We start from the raw sequence: 21,481 nt of genomic DNA, 5'->3' as shown, positions 1-21,481 counted from the left end.
ATGATACAATGCAAATATGACACATGACGCTATGAAGCATTTTGTAGAATCCAAGGGAAAATGGGCAGTCCATCTCTCTGTGTCTGTGCTGGCTGCATCCCATCTTGTTTTTCAACAAGAGTTCTATGAGAGGAGCAGCCCTGCTGGGATCCCTTGTTTGCCATTCATCAATACACTGAGGCTCCCCCTTTATGAGTAACACTGTTCCTAAATCTATAAACTTACCCAACTAAGATTTCAGGCCCTGGGAAGGGCATGATGAATTCCCACTATTTCCATCTTTGACATTTACAACAGTACTCAGCATCTGTAATGCTGAAATTATGAAGCCATACTAAATCTTACACGTTCTGTGAGAACAAAGCAATGCAGCAATGATTGTAAATCTGCCCAGGAAAGGTAAACAACTGAATGTAAACAAGTACAAATGTAAATGTGTTTCTGTGTGTATATGTGTATTTTAAATAATCCTCCTTATAGTCCCATATTCTTCTCCATTCTACTTCCCAGAAAATAAGCTGGATATTGGGAAGGAGATCTTCAACATTTTCTACTACTAGTTTGTTTGGTTTTTTTTAAAGGAGTTTTAAAACTGGTGCATTACATGTCACACCCTGTTCTATTTAGGCCTAAGATAATTGCCAAATATTGTCCCTTGAATTTTAGATAAAGACAAATGTTATCTTTTTTTTGTAAAGAAATTGTACCATTTCATTGACAAGGAAACATTCTTCTGTAAATTTGATTAAAAGGCATGTGTCTAAATCTTGTAAAAGTTATGGAATTTTGCAATAAACTCTAGCATGGAAATTACTTAAAATTTTGAGGTAAGGTTTATAACCTTGCAATAATTGATTTTATCAGATGTGGCTCTGATTTATGACTTAAAAATTGCTTCCTCAAAAATCTCACATAGTAAGAGCTGTCTTAAAAATATAAGGGTTTAAGGAAAAAAATCAACAGCTTAGACCAAGTTGTCTGTTTTCTTCTGACTGCTCTTTCCTGGAAATTGCTTTGTAAGGTAATTGGCAAACTAATTTCCCTAAATGCTTTGTTCTGTTCTTCTACCTTAACCATTATGGTCAGAAACACAACCTGAATGATGTGCATCAGCAAGTAGTTGAAGCTGAGATATCAAAACTCCATGGAATTAGAATTGAAGTTTCCTATAAGTAGGGGAAAAAACCAAAACAACAAATTTTACAGCAGATCATAAAGGCTTTCTTATTCCAACCATTTCAATTTATCAGATTCTGTAGAATTAAAATTTTATATATAATTTTAATTTATTTTACAGATGCTTTTTTTTACTTATACTGTTTCTCTATCTCTCAGTATCATAATGCTGGACTCACTTGGCCTTGCTTCAGAGATGTTAACATGTCCCCCAGACTCTTACTAGAGCCACCTGAAAATGTAAATGCTCAATACCTCTGAAAATCAGACAACGTCTAAGACAGTATTTTTTTTAAAGCTACAACACAAGGCTGTCTTATTCTTCAGAACATTTTCCCTGAAAAGTTGTTACAATCAGGCAAATTGAACCATCCTCACAGGATATTTTAAAACTTTTTCAAATTTCTCTGAAAGAGTATGTGACTTTCCTTCTTGTTACCATGTACATGTGCATTCAATGGGTTTGAATCAGATTTTGTGGGTAGATCTTCACATCATGTCAACAACAACCAAATTTATCACAAATATTCATACAAACCAGTACTTTCAGACAGATGAAGAGTGGAAAGAATGCAGGATTTATATTAATGCCATGGTATGGAATGGGGATGGAAAACAAGGCAAGGCAAGGCAAAGCAAGGGAAAAAAGCAGCAGAATGAAAGACAACAGACAAATGAACGGAACACAGGCCAGTCCATGCCTTTCCAAATGTGATGTTTCAAAAGCAGCCTGTATCTTAGGAGATCCAAAGCTGTTGGCTGCTGCAATCCAGGACGTGCTAGTCACTCCCCTTGCTGTGTTTCTGCAGTCTTTCACTAGCCTGCTGCTAATTGTGATGGTTGGAGATAGAGGACACTAAGCTAGATTGGAAATTATCCTGCTAGACTTGTGGCTCAAAAACATCCTCCCCCGCCCCAAACACAAGCAAACAAGGAAAAAACCACCGGTAGACTACAAGTTTCTGCTATGATTCTGCATAGGAATTTTGGAAAAGGAGGAATTTTGAAGCACATCCATAGAATTCTTTAGATCTCATGCACTGCTGCTGGCAAACTGAGATGCTGATAATGGAGTTGAAGGTACAGCCCGTCCCTCTCCACCCTGGACGGCTGCTCAAGAGCTCAGCCTCTCGCAGAGGAGCGGGCTGGCTGTGCTTAGGGACTGGGGGCTATTTCTGTGTGTCAGCCGAACAAACCAATCAGCCGACCCTCCTAGAGCTGCCTTAGACTTGTCGGCCGAAGAGGTGCAGGAGTGACGGAGATGAAGTCAGCAAAGGCCAAGGACGGGATTCCGCCAGCAGGAGCGCCCGGCGGCGCGGACACCTCGGGGGCTGCGGGGCCGGGACCGGCGCGGGGGGAGCTGCCCGGGCCGGCTCCGCCTTGGGACTGCCGCCTCTCACACCGACAGGGAGGAAAGCGGAGCTGAGGCTCTCCTGTGCCCTTTGCGAGCCCCGAGTGGCACCGGCAGGGAAAGGAGAAGCAGTCCCTGCTGGCGCTGCCGGGAGGGGCCGTGTGCTGCTTCACTGCTGCCCTGCAGGAGAGGAGGAGGAGGAGGCGAGCGTTAAGCGGGGGCACAGCCATGCTGTGTTTTAGCCCTGAGAAAGGCGGGGGTGACAGAGGTAACTTTGCAACCCTGAAGAGCTGCATAGAAAACACGGCGAGCGGCGTTGGCGCTGAGCACAGCCAGCCCCGTGGCACCCGCGGGGGCCACGGCAAAGGGGCTCCCCGGAGGAGGCGAGCGGGTGTGGAGGGGCTGGAAAGGAAGGACCACGCTGTCCCCGCTCCAGTCAGTGTGTCCCTATCCCCCTGCGTGAGTACATGCACAAACACACGAACTTACTCAACACACACACATCACACAAAGATGCAGCGCCGGCATCGGCCATCGGGATGTGAGGAAACCTGAACCTGCTGCTACTCTCCCGACCATTCCCGCCTCGGGGACAGAGCCAGCAGCATCTCGCTGCGCCCAGCCGTGCCCCAGTGGGGAAAGCCATCCGCCAGTAATCTCATACCCATCGTCAGTAACTGCATAAATCAAGTGACTGGGAAGGAAGCGGTGGGGAGGGGCTGGCAGAGCATGAAGGGAGCGGGATTGAGGTTGGAATGAGGGAAAAGGGAGATGGCAGAGGTGGTTAAAAGAAGCAGGGCACGCTTTGTCCCTGCTAAATACTCCCACATGCCAGGTACCCATCACTGGAAATGGAAATGCTTTTCATCTTCTCATCACTTCTCTTGTCAATGAGCCGTTTAAAATCTCAGCGCTTCATCTCCCTTTCATTTTAAAAGCTGCCCTTGTTCCGCTTGTCACAACTGCAAGAGGGGAACAGAGGAACAACAACAGCGGCAAAGCTTCATTTTAGCCGGGCAGACAAAAGTCGACCTTGGTGCTCTCTCTTGGAGAGACAGCCAAGGAGCAGAGATGGAGGATTTACCTCCACTATCTATCACAAGCTTTTTTTTTTCTTCTTCTTTTTTTTCTTTTGGTGGAAGGAGGTGCCAAATCGAAGGCATGCAAGTCCTTTGCTAAATCCCAGGAGGCAATTTTTTCCCACTCTTTCATGCTCTCTTCCACACTTTCGGTAAGGGAGTTGGACAGTGGAGTTTTCCATTCCCTCATCCTCAATATTTGGTTTGTATCTCCCTTGCCTCAGTGGTGCTTCTCATTTCTCCCATGGTGTGAGGGGAGGGAGCTTTCCTGGATGCCTCCTTCATCTGAAGGGAAGAGCACAGGGTTCATGACCCCCTGTAACTGATCAGGAATCACTCTGCTCGGCCTTTTCTCAAGGCCGGATCGTGGATGTGTTCGTTTAAATGCCTTTCACACCACTCAGTTTTCAGTGGTGTCATTTCTTTGCTTTTTTACTCCATTCCTATTGAAGGAAGATTTTGTTGGAGATGGTTCCATGGCATAAATGGGATATTGTATAAGCAAGACTTTAATTGAAAAAGGAACAATTCCTTTTTACTTAGCTCTTCCTATCACTCCTTCCTCAGCAGTTCTTACAATTTCCTTTCTTCCACCTTCCCCTGCTTTCTTCTCCCTTTTCTAACCCCTTTCAATGTTGTTGAAGGTTTCAAAGAGTCATGAATTTATAGATAAACGTGAAGGATTTGTTTTGTCCATATTAATATATCCAAGTAAAGCCTAACTATCCAGATGTGAGCGTGGTTCCTCAAGCATCTGGGGATAGTTTGGCACATGTAATGATGGGAGAGCTGTGGATCAAGACTGGGGAAATGATGACAGGACAATGACAAAAATTGGAAAAGCCTGAGAGGCAAATATCAAGCGAAGCTGTGGAACTGGTCTGTATGACAGGAATGACAGCAACAGTTTGGGTGTTATGATGTGGTGCTGGACTGCTCAGTAGAAATGTTTAAACAAGGAAGGGTATGGGTGGGAGCTTGCAGAGATGAGGTGTGGTAAAAAGGCCTTGCAAAGCAATGGTAGAGCAGATGTAGGATCTGTGGAGTCATCTTGCTCCCAACATCTGCAATGTTTTACGTGGGCAGGTATTCATTCATCCTTTGCCTCTGCTTTCTGGGGGCAGGAGCTCTGTTGACACAATGGGAATGTAAATCTAAGTAAAATGCTTTCATTCACGGGAGTGGAAGAAGAATTAAGATAAAATTCGGGCCGGCCAGAATAGATGCAGTGCTGCAGTCAGTGAGTGTAAGCCAGCTCTGTAAGGCTTGGCTGCCTAAAGGAACCCACATCCAGATTGTAAAACATCACCTCCTGGGTCGGCAATTTCTGGGCGAGCTGCCCCAGTCCAAAGGAAGTCTATGGAAACTACCAGGATCGGGGAAGCTTAGGCCCTAACAATGGGAAGAAGGAGAAACAGCCAGTTTTCCAAAACCCTTTTTTCCCTTTTTCTTGGGCTGTTTCTGGCGCTCCATCGCAGCTTTTGCCCTCTGTGCTCAGCGTTTTTTCCTCACCCCACCCCCAAGGGCAAGCGGCGGCTCTCAACAGGTGCTGGGGAAGCCGCTCCGCTCCGCTGCTCTGCGCGGCGCGTCCCGCGGTCGGGTGCTGCCGCCCCGCGACTCGCGCTCACCTCGCAGCTGCCGCGCCGGAGCCCCCGCACCGCACCGCGCCCGCACCGCTCCGGAGCCCCGCACCGCGCCCGCTCCGCTCCGGAGCCCCGCACCGCACCGCGCCCGCACCGCTCCGGAGCCCCGCATCGCCCCGCTCCGCTCCGCGCAGCCCGGCCGGCAGCCAGCCCCGGGCTGCCCACCCTGGCACCCGGCACCCAGAACGCGCTCATGGCAGAAGGCTGAACCGGGGAAAGGAAATGCCCCCAAAGGCCCGGGCCGGTGCCGACAGCGAATCGTCTCCAGACCGGGGCAGAGCGCCGGGAGCGGCTCCTTCAATAGATGCAAACACAGAAAGGCTGCCTTTAATTACAGGGTCCATAAACGTCGCAGGCAAGCCCCTTGGATACCCCGCGTCAGGATAACGCGGGATGAGGTAAAAGCCCTCCAGACCCTCCCCGTGAAACGCGAATTGTCTTTTTCAACGCGATGCAAATGGGAAGAAAAGCAGCTGCAAAGCTCTACAATAAACTGTTTCATCCAAGCCAGCGCCAGCTCAGGAAGGCACGCCTTTGAATGCCACCCCCACAAGACACCTCCTTCCCACCCGTGCAGGCAACCTCTGTAGGCGATAACCAAGTCTAAAAACTCGGGGGGATCGATAATGTCTACTAAATATTCTGGGAGTGTATGAGTGTGGCGGGGAGGAGGGATGAGGATGAGGAGGGGGATAAAAGGATGATTAATCGGATATTAATCACTGGCCACAAACAAGGGGAGATTATTTCGGGTAGGCAGCCGACTGTGGGGAGTAGCAGAATAGATCCTTTTACTGAAGGCACGCGTGATGGGATCGGCGCTTCGCTGTTTAGCGATGCCTGTGTAATTCTGCAGGTGCACATTATTCAAGCCACATATTTCTTCTTTTCTCTGTGTGTAGCATTTCCCTTAACTGCCTGCAAGCACAGACTTAGTGAAGACATTTATGCCGCTAACTAGACATTTCCTTTTTGCCCTCCTTTCATGAACACAGAAGCAAGAAGAAAGCAAAATAGCCGCTGCCTCGGGGGAAAAAAAAAAAAGAGATAAAAACCACCACCCAAACTCCCTCACACACATCAGAGAAAAGGGACCAAGCGAGGGAATAGAGGTGTCGATCTTTGCATCCAGCGACAGACCAAGGCTGAATTACTAAGGCACCTTTCCGGCAGCCGGGGAGCCCTGCATGCGTACAGACAGCTGAGCGTGAAGCGCATTTCGGGCTGCGAGACGGCTGCGAGTACGCTGGGCTCCTCCGTAACTTTCCCCACGCAACGGGTTAAACTAATAAGTGCATCGATACAGGCATTCCCGCAAAGATCCCGCTGCTCGACCGAAATCCAGAATTGTAGGTAATCCCCCCACACACTCGGCACTAACATCATCGTCACCTTAAAAAAAGTGAACCAGTGGGATTTGTTTGAATATACACTAGTTAGAGGCTATATGAACCAACTCACGTCTCCGTTTGAGCATACTGCAAGAATATTTATTGAGCCCCGGCTCAGTCACTGCATTGAACGCCAGCTCTGGCAAGCAAATACATTTCCTATCTCCGAAGAGAGCTCTGAATCAACTCCTTCTTTCCTCCCCGCCTTAGCGATCGTTTATATATTTCCATTGCAAAGTACCAAGGGCAAAAATATAAAATAAGAGATAAACACATTTTGAAATACACCTTGATACAAGGCGAGAGCTTGCAACGCCCTGACAAAAAGCAAATGGACCCCTAAAAATATACCACTCAAATACTACCCTACCTTTCACACACGAAACCATCAATAAAAAGACGAGGTTCCAAAATGTAAATCCACTTTTAATCTCCATTTTCTTCACCAGGATGAAGTCCAGCCGGCCACATTTAGTACATCCCCTTTCCCAAAAGTCTGCTAATTTCGATTCCTTTGCACGGATTTCCCCTCTGCAGATCCCTTTCATATTATTCTTGAGAGCTCCTAATTCCTATTCCTCGGCCAGGCGCAGCGGAGTTGTTGCTGTTGATGGTGCGCGGTCACAGCTCGGAGTGAATGGTGTTTCTGGGATACCACAGCAACCTTGACGAGGACTCAACCATCTCTCCAACGGGGGCACAAAGTCTCAGCTACTCTCGATCGTGTCTTTTCCTCCCCCACCCCCCCCGCTACCCCAACTCCCTGCACAGCCGAAACCCACCACAATCCTCCCTCCTCGCAGCATCCACCGGGAGCCACGGGAGAGCACCTCAACGCTCACACTCGCTCTCTCCAATAAACTCCGAACAGTATTTGCAATTGAGACTCTCCCCCCACCCCCTTGCTCTCTCGAGAGGATCAGTTCTGCCTGGGAGAGCGGCTCGGGAGATAACGGAGTGCCGGGATCCCCCCGCCGCCCGCCGGAGCCTGGGGCGGCCGGCGCGGCGGGCTCGCCCATCCCGCCCGCGGCAGCAATCACAGCCCCGTTATTGAGCACGCACGTGCGGGGCTCGGGGCTGCCATCGCCACAGCGGCTCGCACACGGCGGCTCGCCCGCGCCTTCGGGCACACAGCCCGCGGCAGCGAGCGCGGCCCCGGGGATGCGCAGCCTGGTTGCTCTGCGCGGGGACATGAATTACAGGCCGGGCGCGGGGGAGCGGCGGGCACAGCCCGGGTGCCCGTGAGCGCAGCTGAGGGACCCCCTTGGCGCGGCGGGCGGGGGCCGGGGCCGGCGGGCGGGGACTCCCAGCGGGCCGGGCCGGGCCGGGCCGGGCCGGGCCGGGAGCGGAGCGGGGGCGGCGCGGCCGCGGCTCCGCCAGAAGAGCGCGGGCGCCACCTGCCGGCCGCCGGGGCGGGGGAGCGGGGGGGCTGCGGGAGCGGCGCTGCCCCGGCCCGGGGAGCCCGAACCGCGCCCGGGGCTGCCCTGCTCGGCCCGCCCAGCACCGCGCAAGCTGCGCGGAGCCGCCGCGGCGGGGAGCTCGTGGAGGGGCGGGCGGGCACCGCCCGCGGTGCGGGGGCGCGCATGGGGGTGGGCGCGGGGGTGTTGTCCCAGGTGTGCGGGGGCGGTGGGGATGGTGGCGGCGCATTTCTGCGCGTAAGCGCTGCGCGCGTGTGCCGGGCCCCGCAGTGCGTGCGTGGGAGGTTTCTCTGGGGGCGGAGTGCGTGTTTGGGTGCGCGAGTGGCTGTGAGTGTTCGCGCTGCGCGAGTGAGTGTCTGTGCGTGCTCGTTTGTGCTGCCGTGACGAGTGTGAGTGCGCGTGTGGTGTTTGTGCGTGTGCCCGTGTGTGCAAGTGCTTGTATGGTTCGGTGCGGGTGTGTGCGCACACGTGTTTTGTGCATATGTGCACGCTTCAGTTTTTGAGTGTGCGTGGATTCTTTCCGGTGCCTCTGTGTATGTGTGTGTTTTGTGCACGTGTATTCGTGTGAATGTGCTCTAATACGTCAGCATGTGTGCCTCTGACGTGCTTTTGTCTTGCATGTGTGTGCACACGGGTTTGTTCACACACCTGTTGATTCATGCAGGTTTGTGTGTATGAGTTGTTGCATGGAAGATGCAGTGCATGTGTGCACATGCACATATGTTAAATGTGTGACCTATGTAAATGCATAATCTGAAGTGCTGATGGAAATGGACATGGGTGTATGAGCTGAGAAATTCTGGCATCCTGTAATAAAACACGTCTTTGAAGGTGTGTCCACAGAGGGGTTTGCATTTCCCTGTGTTGAACTGGGTGGAGATGTGTCTTTACATGCCTAGAGTGCATTTTTGGAAAGATCTGTCCTGGTTAAGAAATTGGAATGTGAACTGAGGCTTTCTGTATAGGTGTAGGTGCATGTATGAATTTGTATGAGCACATATTTGTATACATACACAATATATGTAATAGTGCCACAACACCATAGATAAATAGTACTGAAGAAATCTGTAAAGGTAATGATTCACCCTTTACTGCCAAAGCACAGTGTAAAAGAGGTTTACATGGCTGTAATTCTGCTCCCATGTGGGTGTCAGGGTGAGCAGGATGTGCCTTTTCCACCTGTACTTAAACCCTCTTTCAGTGAGGCCAGCAGTGATTCAGAGTGTGGCTCTGCACATGGCTGGCTGTGCCCACCCCTATAGCTCTCATGTGTGAGGACAGAATCACTTCAGCTACAAGTGCTGACACTAACCAGTCCCATTGGATCCATACATGTTTGTTGACTGGGGAGAAGCCAAGGTATATATTTCACAGCCCTGTGTACCATCCACAGCCTTCTTTTGCTGACACATAAGTCCTGAAGTGTGACTACTGTAACTGAAACTTGGTAGGCTTGTTTGCTTCCTCTGCAGTGACACAAGAATGTGATTGCACAAGTGATGTGAGCCTTGTGTTGGTGTTAAGGGCAGTGCCAGGATCAGTGTTATGACAAAATTTCATTTTAAATTTTCAACATTTTTAAAACAAGTGGTTCTTATTTTAGCTAAAGTGGAATAGGTGAAAATCACTCTGTTCTAAACCTGTCAACTGCATTTATTAATTATGGAATCTCTCTCTTTACTAGATACATGTATTTACATTTATGCATGTAACTGTAATCCATTTTTACAAGAGAAATTCAAAACTGAAGACCTGTGCTTTCAGAACAGCATAGATGGCTGGACCTCGAATATTCATATTTTGGGGTGTCCTTGGAATAAAAGTCTGCCTTTATTCCCCCGAGAACACTTTCTGGTTCTGAAATTCAAAATCCCTTGGGGTAAATACTTTATCAGTTGTAGAGGATAAGAAATAGATACTGAAGATATAGACTTGTTATTTCTAATTCATGCATTGCATTGCTCAGTACTTCAATAACTTGTTTAGAGGTCTTACTTTAATGTCATTAGAAGTCACATCTGTTTGGCATCCAAAAAGATTTATGCTGCAAGTTACCTGTATTACTTCTGAAAATGAACTTTTGGTTCATCAATTAGATGCTCAACATGAACAAAGAATTGTTTACAGTTGAAAAAGGAACCAATTTTTTTTTTTTTTTGTGGTGAAATTCCTACTAATTTTCAATGACCCTTAGGTTTTCAAGTAATTTAGATGCATTTTAAAAATAGCACTTCAGCTACTAAGGCAAATGCTAGGTACATTTGGTAGTATTAGTGCTAGAGATGGACTGGAATTTCTTCATAGTTCACCCCCCACCCCAACCCTCCAACACGGTGATGTTGCATTTTTCTCATTATTGATTTGTTGTTCAAGACCAGTGTCCCATAACCTTCTGTGTGATTCTGGGTTCAAGTTGTAGATTATGCTGTATGTTTCATACTCACGTGTCCTCCACCTCCTCCATCTTAGTTTTCCTTCCTTTCTTTCCCCTCTCTCCTCTCCTTTCTCCCCTCAATTTCTTCTTTCTTTCCTTCCTTCCTTTCTTCCCTTCTTTCTCTTTTTCCTTCTTGTCCTTCCTTACTCTGTTTTTCTTCGTCCCTTTGTGTTTTATGTTTTCTTCCTCATTCTTTTTCTTTCTCACCCTCTTTTTTTCTCCTTCTCTCCGTTCTCACTTTTGGCATGGTCAAGCTTATTGATCATTTGGGTATCAGTCAAGGATGAAAGTGACTTGGCAAGGACCATTAAGTCAATCACTATGATTAAATACTCCCAAGAATTTTAAAATGTGCTGAAATCAGAAATGGGCAGATACTTAACTGTCTGACCTGTCAGGCACATGAATATCAGCATTGCTAGTGGAAAACTTGTATCCCAGACCTGACAGGGTGTGATGCCTTAGTTACACTATCTGTAAGCAGGCACTTGCCTCTCAATCTCCAAGAAGTAAATACACCAAAATAGTTCTACAGAATAAGGTGTTACTATTGGTATTCACATCTTCCCTGTTCACAGTTCCCTGCTCACTTTGCCAAGGCAGATCAAATTCAAGTTTGATAATTACATTACGAATTCCTCCTACGTTTTCAGTTGCATTTGTTATTCTTCATTCACTGTCATATACTTTTGTGTGAGGTAGCTGTATTTTGTTAAATAGCTCCTACATTTTGCTTCCAGGTAGCGTCACTCTAATTGTGGATAGACTGATTGCTCTGCTTTAAAAAATGCAGTGGGGTCTTCTGTGACAAATAATGCTGTGATTAATACGGTGCACAATGCTTGCAAATACAGACAGCATATATAGGCATGTGCAAAGCATATAGGCAGTGATATTTAAAAATGAGTATTTCACTTGGGATACAAAATTCATTCATTTATATAATTCTTTTGCAATTCCTGACTGCAGAATATTCTGTATTCCTATAACTTAGTCCATGTGGTTATAAATGCTGGTACGATTCTTGGTCCGAGGTCTGACCCAGAACACAGACTGCATGTGTATCAGTGAGACCTAACATTCTTGAAAACACTAGGAGAGTATTATAAATCTACTGTAAACTTCCATTTCCTCACTTAGGCTTTTGAACATGTTGGAGTCCTTCAGGGGAGGTCACAAAGAGGAGGACACCATTGTGCCACTCCCACTTCACTCAGATTAGAATAATTTTACTGCATGAAACAGATAATGAATTTTCAATAGAAAAGAGTGCATGGAGATCATTCCACAAATATTGGGATACTATGATGTGCTGCTGTTACTGCTTCATATTCACAGTACAGGATACAGTCATAATGTAACGATAATACAACCCAAACAATTAAAAAATGTATTAAACACATATAGTAATGGAGAAAGCTGGAGGGGAAAGTGCAGGATTACTGACCTCTTCTTGACTACTTAAGCTTTTACAAGTAAGGTTCTAAGCTGCCTCTAACACAAAATATTTCAAGAAAATATACTTTCTTTTTGTTCAAGGAAACGAAATAGCGGCAATATTCAAGAGTACCCGCTATAGTTCTGACTTAAAAAATAAAGAGTATTTCCTTCAGATGCACTGTGCATAGAGAGAAGGGGTACATATGTTTCAGTATCAGAATTAGCTGTGATTTTGTTAACTTCCTGTTAAATGTTCCTTGTATTCTGCTAGAGGCCACATGTGAAATCTATTTGCAGACAAGAGAGAGAATGCAATTCTCTTTTATGCAATGTTTCCTGATTTAGATGTTGTACCATAAAACACTTAGTTCTCAAGTGGAATCCAAGGAATTAGTTTTGTTCTACTGCTACAAGATTTTTCTGTCTTAGTGACTACTTTTATTGTATTGCATTTTATTAGTCATGATCAGTCAAGATGAAGTGGGTGTGTAGTTGTGTTTGTTTGAGATTTAGACAATGGGCATTCTCAGCAAAAGCTGTCACTGCTGTAGTGTTCTGCCATCTCTTGTCTGCAGAGTTGGATGATTTGGGAATTCTATAGGGTATGTAAAAACCAGAAGTGTTTGAGTTCTTTACACAGGCAGAATGACTTTTCATATAGTATGTACAATGCCATTAGCTTTGGCAGAATTTATATCTTGATCCCCCTGTGTTTGCTAATGGACTGGTTTCAGTTCAGATACCCATTTGAGCACTAGTGTTACCCCTTAGCTCCACTAATTTAGGACTTTCAGTCCGTGACCAAAAATGCCAATGTTTATTCTGCCCAATGCACTGCTTTTGTGGAGATACAAAGTAAAAGAGAGTGTAACAACATGATAGTTCCCCCATGAATGAGATACAGTACAGCATTGTGCAGTGGAAGCTTTCCAAGGGACACTTGAATGGTGAAAGTTGAGAAAATACATTTTATATGATCATTGCACCAAACAAAATTATTTAATATATACTTGAAGACAGAATATCACCTTGGGTTCTATATACCATTGTTTTCCATAATAGGAAATTACTGCACACAGTGTCAGTAGAACAAAAGAGAAGAAAAGGTAAATATTGCAGGGAAATAAGTGTGCTAGGAAATTGCTATGCTTTGTCACTAATGTAATAAGCAAAAGGGAATTATCCAGAATTGCATCACATATTATCCTTCTGTTGTAATAGTACTACTGCAGTATGTAGAGGAAAAGAAGTCAGGAAAGGGTAGTGAAGTGCTGTAACAGGAAATAAAAAAAAAAATGTATATTTAGTGGACTACGTAGGTAATAAAGTTCATGAGCTGGTGGGAGGATGTTAAACTGTCCTTCAGAATTCCACTCTTCTGTTTGCATTGGATTGAGATGTAGTTAAGGTATATTGAACATGTCAGTTATTTACTGCAATTGAGTAATAATGAAATGAAGTGTATGTACCATCATTCTTCATTGATCAAATCTGAAATGCGTTCCACTGGTGAGTGTAGATTTTCTCTGTAAACTTCTATTTATTCGCTGGTGGGGTGAAAGGAATTGTTTATACAAAAAAATTTATTGCATCCCAGGTTTTGCTTTAATTATTTCTGTGACTTTTTTTTTTTTTTTTTTTTGTATTATCTTTTGCAATGTTTTCAATGTCCTTGTATGGTTCTTGAAGTTTCAGGGAAGATAAGCACTATATTTATAAAATTTTTAATTATTTTGATAATACTTGCAGAAGTTATGGATATAAAATTTCTGGCACATGCCAGAGAAAAGAAACAAATCTAGAACAAATCTAGTAGGCCTGTGTTTCCCTGTTATTCTTCATGAAAGATTCCCTTGGCTTGAACCAGAATTTTGTGCATGGAGCTGTACATAACATAAGCCCATAAAATACTGGTAACCCTGACTCTAATTTCAGACTAAAAATTACATAAAGAACATTTTTAAGTAATTTGTAGCTAGAAAGAAGATGGGAATTCTACCTGCCATATATTCTTTAATAAACACTTAAGAATATAATGTCTGTTGACATTACAGGCAGTTGATAACCTGGTTTAGAGATATATTTCTGGACACACAGCTAACATATACTGATGGCTTTTAGATGCCATATGTTGGGATTTTAAAGTTACATATAGCTTAGGAAATTCTGGTAGCAAGTGTTTGTAATTACTAATCTTGTAGAAAAGATGGGAAAAACAGGAACGTAAGGATATCTGATAAACAAGCTAAGATTTAATTTTGATTCACAACTGCACTATTAATTTGTCGCAGTGTTCAAGGCAGCCTAGTAAAATATTTCAGGCTTTTCTTCATATTATTTAATGTCAGACATTGATCAGTAGCTGAGGGAGGGTCAAAGAAAGTGTGTGGGAAAGAATATTGGACTAGTGTCAAGCTATTTCGTTTCAAGCTACATACTTGGTATGCATGAACATAGCTAGACCCTTTTGCTATCTATTTCTCTCTGTACTCCATTCTAAAATGATTTATAATGTTTCAATCCCTTCCCTTTTTTAGCTGAGTGCAGTATTACAGTGAAGAGTATATCGGTGCTGATTTTAAATAGCATTTCACAACCAGCTCTGTCTCTTGCTTTGTTCTCTATGTGAGCATCACATCACTTGGAGAATGATGAGCTAAAAGCAATGAGTGTTGATGTGGTGATGCTGTAATTTTTTGTGCAGCTTGAAATGCAGATCTGAGCTGACCTGTGTTAAGGGATGTGATGAAAAGCTTGCCTTCCCCCTCACAGAGGAGCATGAAGTCACGAGCCCTTGCCCTGAGCTCCTCAGGGCTGTCCTGGGAGAGCATCAGCCCCAGGTGAGATAAAGCACCACAAGTCCCTGGGGATCACCCCCTGGGACAACACACAGGCTGAGGGGTCCCTGCCCTGGGGGACAGGGCTCATTATGGGATACAGGGAAAGAGCATGCATGCTGGGGTGGTGGAAGATTTACTATGGAACATTTAGGGGGAACCAAATGTGGGCAGATGAAGAGATCAAGCCAGTTTGGGTAGGAACAAATGAAGAAGATAAAGGGAATCTGCTGACAGTTTGCTGGTTGGTACCCTAGTCTGTGTTTCAGGCGGTGGGCTATGCTTTTCAGTCCTATACATCTTAGGTTTATGTAGTTTGATGCACTTGAATATGCTGTTTCTTACCTATTTATTGGTTTCATTAGTAGCAAAATTTGTTGACATGATATGTGCACTAGTTTTGATTCTAAAACTATTCTGTAATTACTTTTTTTTAACGTAAAAATACAGAATGTATTATATTACCCATGCTCATGAATGAACTATTGTTTTAAGTCCTCCAAATTCAGTTATTAAAAATTAAAGTTATTTAAAAAGAGTACTTCAATAAAGTATAGTGTTAATATATAGAGGCACTAATTTTTTATTTTCCATACTAATGTATTTTTACTGCTTCTGGTTTTCCAGTTTCCCACTAAAGTGTTAGCTGCAGTTCTGAAAGAGCAATCAATTACATTTTTAATTTCAGGCTTATTGTCTATCTATATATGTGTTTGCCATTATTATAGAAACAAAATAAAATAAGACTGTGGTGTGTTGTCTTGCTGAATGCATGACTATATGCATCTCAGTCTATTCATATTTTTAGGAAAATAGTTTCATTTATAAGTAAGTAGTTTTTGTCTGAAATGCCAATATCATCTGGCAGAAGTATTTTAGAGATACAATTAATGATATGCATATATTTTATACTATTAGAAAAAAAATTTGCACAAGAAGCATTGAAGGGCTACAAGTAAAGAAAATAATGAGATCCTTAGATATTGAATATATTGAAAAATTGACAATTAACTCAGGTGACTGTAAAATAATCTTCAGTAACTCTACAATCATTAAATGGAGAAATTTAAATTTAACTGTAAGTATTTCAGGGTTATTTCAAGAAAATATCTTGGAAAGAATGCTGAATATTTGAAAGGCTTTTTGACAATTAATTTGGTTTCATGACATTAAAATGCTGGAGTATGCCTAGAATCAGATGGAAAATAAAAGTATACTATAAATATACTAAAAATATACTATAGGAACTTTATAATTTTTCAGTATCATTAATAGATAGTATCATAAAGCAAGTAGGTGATATAGAAGACCAACTTACCTGAACAGAGAACTCTTCTTGGAGATCAAGAGGAAAAAGAAACTGTATGATCTCTGTAAACAAGGTTAGGCTTCACAGGGAGATTACAGAGATGTAGTTCACAGAGCAGGGAGAAAAAAGGGCAAAGCTCAGATACAGTTGAAACTGGCCCGTGTTATGTCTGGAAACAAGAGAGACATTTTGAAATATACTAATAGCAAGAGAGGTCTAAGGAAAATGTTTGATTGATACTTGATTGTCACCTGACAAATAAGGGTGAAGAAAAGGTGGAGGCATTCTGTTGCAGCCTGAATTGCTGCTGGTAAAGTCCAGGGTAAGGAGGCAAAAAGGGTCTTTGCGTGGTATCCACAGATGTTTTATTCAGCCACATGGTGAGATGATCAGGTCCCAGCAGCCACACATGGAGAGTCCCCAGCTTGATGGTCTCTGAGGGGCCTGGGTGTAAATCCAGTCTTGGGGCCGTACAAAGATAAGGGCCAGTGAGGGAATAGGGAGGGAGAGGCTCAGGGACGTAGGAACAGAGGTAGGAACAAGGGAATGAGCCAATGGGTCTCACAGCTTTTTGAGGTAAGTTCCTGTGTCTCCCTAAACCGGGGAATGCCCCCCAGGGTCTCCACAGCATTCAGTGTTGGGGGCTTTTGCCTCAGTCTTTAATAATACTGGTAAGCCCATGGGCTACGTGGTCCTCTGGGTTGGAGGACCACAGCTGCAGAAACAAGTGATTTTCCAGGGGAGGCCACTGAAGTTTTAAGGGAGCAGTTGTATCAGTTGGGTGTCTGTAAGTGTAGGAGCCTGATGGGATTCGACCCAGAGTACTGAAGGAGTGGATGCTATGGAAGGACCCCTCTTGATCATCCACCAAATGTCTTGGAAGTTCAGTGAAGTCCTTCCTGACACAAAACTGTCCAAAGTTACTCCAGTCTACAAAAAGGGTGTGAGGGAAGACCCAGGGAACTGCAGACATGTAAGTCTAACCTCAGGTCCTGGAAATATTATGGAGAAGATTATACTTGGTGGTATTCAAAGTCATTTAAAGAACAATGCAATCATCAGGCACAGTAAACTTGGGTTTACAAAGAGAAAGTCTTACCTTATTTAGTACCTTTCTGATTAAGGTCACCCACATAGTGGATTAAGGGAAAGCAGTGGAAGTAGTTTCTCTGGATTTCAGTGAGGCTTTTTGGTACTCTCTCACAACATCTTTCTCAACCACTTGTCCACTCATAGTATGAGCAAGTTCAGTGGTGACCGGAATGAAGAACTGGCTGAACAGGTTGCAGTGAGTGGGGCTACATCTGGCTGTACCAAATGTCCCTCAGTCTTCAAATCTAGGGCCAGTTCTGTTCAATATTTTCATCAATGATGCAGGTGCAGGAATTGAATACACCCTTAGAAAGTTTGCTGATGATACCAAACTGGGAGATGCCACAGACTCATGTGAGGCCCACAACATTACATATAGAATTTAGGGGAAATAAAGTGAATATAGAATTGAAAAAACATAAGAGATGAGAAAATATTTCTGAATAAAGTGAAAAAGTTGGAACTTACTAAATTTTACTTTCTGTAATGACTATTTAATAAGATTTTTGTCGTACTTACTAGGACTAGACACATGTTTCTATTCTCTTAAGTGAATTAATAATCTAATACTTATTCACGAGCCTTTCTCAAGGGGACAAAGCATGTTTTTCTCCTTTGATCAGTGTCCATGCTTTCTAGGCAGTCTGTCTCCTATGCTGAGCATCCAGTCTGACTCCCAAATCCTGGCAAGCTGCCTACTCCTGAGATTTTGCTAAGCAGAATTCCTTTCAGGCATCCTCTGGAATAAATGACTCATCTGTGTTTCTTAAAGAAATTGTTTAGGAACCAAGGACCGTGAGAGAATTCTAGGCTGATAATCCTCATAATAAAATAATTTCCCTTTGGATGAGAATCAGGTGTGTACACTCTTGATGCATTTTTTCATTATTCTATAATTGCTCATTCTGGAAACTCTCTAGTCAGAGGACTGGCTGTTGTGCATCTGATTATTGAATGCCCAGGTCTCTTTGTGTGTTTTGCCTGGAGCAAAGACTTTGAGCTTAGGGTTTAAATAACTTATCTTGGTGCCAGATACCTTGTAGCCAAAGCAGAGGCCTATATCAATGAGAAACTGTAAATGCTGTAATCTGTTTTAATTTGCCTTGAACTCAATTTTAAGAGTGCTAAATTAAGTAAAAATAAGGCATTCATATTATGTATTGGTTAGTGCTGTGATGGCAGAACTGTGCATAACCACTTCACAAGGTGTGTGAGGACTGTGATCATCAAAGGGACAAAGATGTATTGCATACAGGATGATTTGGGGAATACTCAAGAAGTATGACAAAATGAGAAAAAACCCCAATATAAACAGTTTTAGAAGCAGTTGAGAGCCTGCTTCCCCTTGGGAGAACCAAATTGCCTAGAAACATTAGACATAATGAAAATATAAAGAAAAACTAAAATTAATGCCCTTCAGTTATAAATTCTCTCATCAAAGTCTCTTGGTCTTAATCATCTTAATCTCAGCAAGTGAGAACTGATAACGACCATAGCCAACAGTGTCATCCTGAAATCCCTGGTGTTGCATACTCATAATAAATGATATGCATATTAATGAGTAGCATATTAATGTTACTGACTGACAGTTTTGTATACATTGCGGTGATTGGTAATATGGAAAAACTAATTATTAGCACAAAATGTGTTGTTAATAAATAAATTTAGTAACATTTGGGTTTAAAGCTTAAAACTGACCTGATTTGTCAGTCTTCCAAACCCTATATGGCATTCTCTTAATTAGCAAAAAAATAGATACACATAGATATATTGTATATGTGCACATGCATGCATAGACACATATTTTTTCAATTGCAATGACCTAAAAGTTGAACACTGAAGCCCTGGCCATTGGAGAAGAAGCACTTTGTTTTGTCTTTCAGCCAACTCATCTTCTGCAGGTATTGTTTCCACTGCAGGATCCCCCAGGTCTCAGTTTGTGCCCTCCCTTGGTTTCTCACCCAGACTCTTCATTGCTGCTGCCGCCTCTTCTCCACGCTGTCACAAGGACACGGAAACTGATTTTTGCTGGTAGCATTCATTGAAGCAGCAGCTGTTCAGCTTGTGGATGATACTTGCTTACTCAGAAGGACACTCTACTTGTCCCATGCTTAGTGCTGAGTTTTCTGTTCTTACCAGTCTTCAGAGAATCCTAGATCCATAATTTAATAATTTCTAAAATGAGGGGTTTGTTAGCAGAACCATTGAACATGACAGCTTTCATAGCATCTCACTGCACAAAGTGTTTGAAAATTAGATTAAATGGACCTCTGATCTTCTACATCAGATGCTGTGTTCCTGTGAAAAAGATATTAGTCAAACAGATGAAAATAATGTTTTGTATTTTTAATGGATCTGTGTGAAAGCTGTTCAAAGCAAATCAAATCAAAACCAGCATGTCTAATTCCACGGTAGTAAAAGTGAAAATATTTTGCCAGTTATGAGTTGTTAAAATCTGCGGATTCCAGGGCCAGGGTTTCTTCTTTGCAGTGGCTGAAGCCATCTCAGATCCAGCCTAGGAACTCAGGGGTCTCTCTGTCCTGCTTCCACGGCTGCTGCTGTTCCTGTCTGCAGGTCTGGCAGCTGGTGAGGCTGAGCCTGTGTACCGGAGTCCATGTGTCAGCACAGGACTCTCACACACTCACAGGCACACACAGAGGACTCAAACATTTGCTAAGAAATCACACACACACACACACACACACACACACACACACACACACACACACATGTTCAGTATTAAATTCCCAGGGCAAAGATGCAAAGATAAACTCACTCAGGTCTGTCTAGTTGCTGGGACACTGATCTGTGGACATTGTTACCTACATCCCCTTCTCCATTTACTGCCACTCCTGTGGAATGCAGCATTGATACATAGGATAGAGAATGAGAGAACACCAACAAACAAGGTAAGAAAAGAATTTAATAAATTCATGTGAGGAAAATAAGGGATCTGAATAGCAGAAAAAGTTGTTACAGTCCTCACCAGGGGGTGCATACTCTTCTGCTAATATACGTTTTTGCTATAAAAGACTGAAGGTGAGATTTAATTCTGGTGGAGGATTTTGGTTTGTTAATTATTTCCTCTCTTGATTTGACCCCTTTTTGCCTTTGTGCAAGGAGTTAATTAACTTTTCTATCATTATGGAAACAGCATTGAAGAGGTTATATTAAGGATGCTGTGTAGGGTACATCTATTCTCTGTTTCAACTTTAGGTCAACAGACAGTAATAATGTAATGGCTCTGTATCACTTTGTAGATAGAAGAATGATAATTTCATGTTGTATCTTTCCACAAAGATTTCTTGCCTTCCAGTTTGGACCTGGAGCAGCTTTTAGCACTTTAATGGATCCTTTTGTGTCTGATTGTGACACTTGGTGAAAAGTCGGAAGACCACAGCAAGAAAAATGCAGAATTTGCTGTTCTGGGTTAGCAGGAGAAAGAAAAACCAAAGATACTTTTTCAATTAGTTTTGGACTGATTGCAAATATTGTCAGCAATATGTTTCTGAAGGTCCTACTGGTGTGAATCTAGCAATTCTGATGGTTTGTTTAGCAAGAAATTGAAAGGTGATGTCAAATTGGAAGGGATCATAAACCCCTCAGTGGATTTGAAGTAGATGTTAGATGCATAAATCTAGGACCTGTGGAGTCTAATTATCAACAGACCTTTTTATTTCCATACTTGGGGAAAAAAAAAGTAAGAAGAAAGGGGATCTTTAAATGAGCATCATTTAAATCATTAAATGCTGACATATAAAATTAGTTCATTGGGTAAATTAATTGCCTTAAATTTTACTTTATTTTAGTGTCTTCGTATACTTGCTCTAAGCAGAGAAGAGACCCACTTTCCATTACTATCACAATGCATCTTTTCATCAACACTAAATTATCTTCAAATGGTTTAAAGAAAAGGAGGGGAAAAAAAAAGAAAAGGGCTTTCATAAGGGGCTTAAAAAAAGTATTCTGCTTTAAAAGCCTGAAGCCAACATTGTAAACCTTAGAGTTACACATCTTTTTTCCTCAAGTGTGAGACTGATGCTCTCACTCATTAGGGAAAGTTTCCTAAAACAGCAAAATAATAAAAACATTTAGATGTGATAAAAACTATTCTATGTAATAAAAAAATCAAATTATCGAGTATTTCCAGTCCCTTAGTGTAGATTTTAATAGGACGTGACTACTATGGAAAAATTTACCCGAGTATATGTCTAAGAAATAAAAGCCACAGAAACAATTATTTCCATGACATGAGTACTCAAATGTATTATAGGCACAAACTCAGATTTCAGCCAACTTTTCTGAAGAAAG

General features: G+C 43.2%; 1 protein-coding gene across 4 annotated transcripts in view; it reads right to left on the bottom strand.

Annotated features, from left to right (window-relative positions):
• The window catches only part of CSMD3 (CUB and Sushi multiple domains 3), a 585,000-nt gene extending 577,632 nt beyond the window's left edge, over window positions 1-7,368 (bottom strand). For all 4 annotated transcript variants that reach the window (XM_058018891.1, XM_058018902.1, XM_058018909.1 and 1 more), the window contains exon 1: window positions 7,011-7,368. In XM_058018891.1, the coding sequence (XP_057874874.1) occupies window positions 7,011-7,188 (178 nt within the window). In that variant the 5' untranslated portion in view covers window positions 7,189-7,368. The remainder of the gene's footprint in view (window positions 1-7,010) is intronic.
• Window positions 7,369-21,481: the final 14,113 nt, after the last annotated feature.

The sequence above is a fragment of the Melospiza georgiana genome, chromosome 1, assembly GCF_028018845.1.
Source record: "Melospiza georgiana isolate bMelGeo1 chromosome 1, bMelGeo1.pri, whole genome shotgun sequence".
NCBI classification, from domain to species: Eukaryota; Metazoa; Chordata; class Aves; order Passeriformes; family Passerellidae; genus Melospiza; species Melospiza georgiana.
This window is presented reverse-complemented; position numbering and strand designations above follow the sequence as displayed.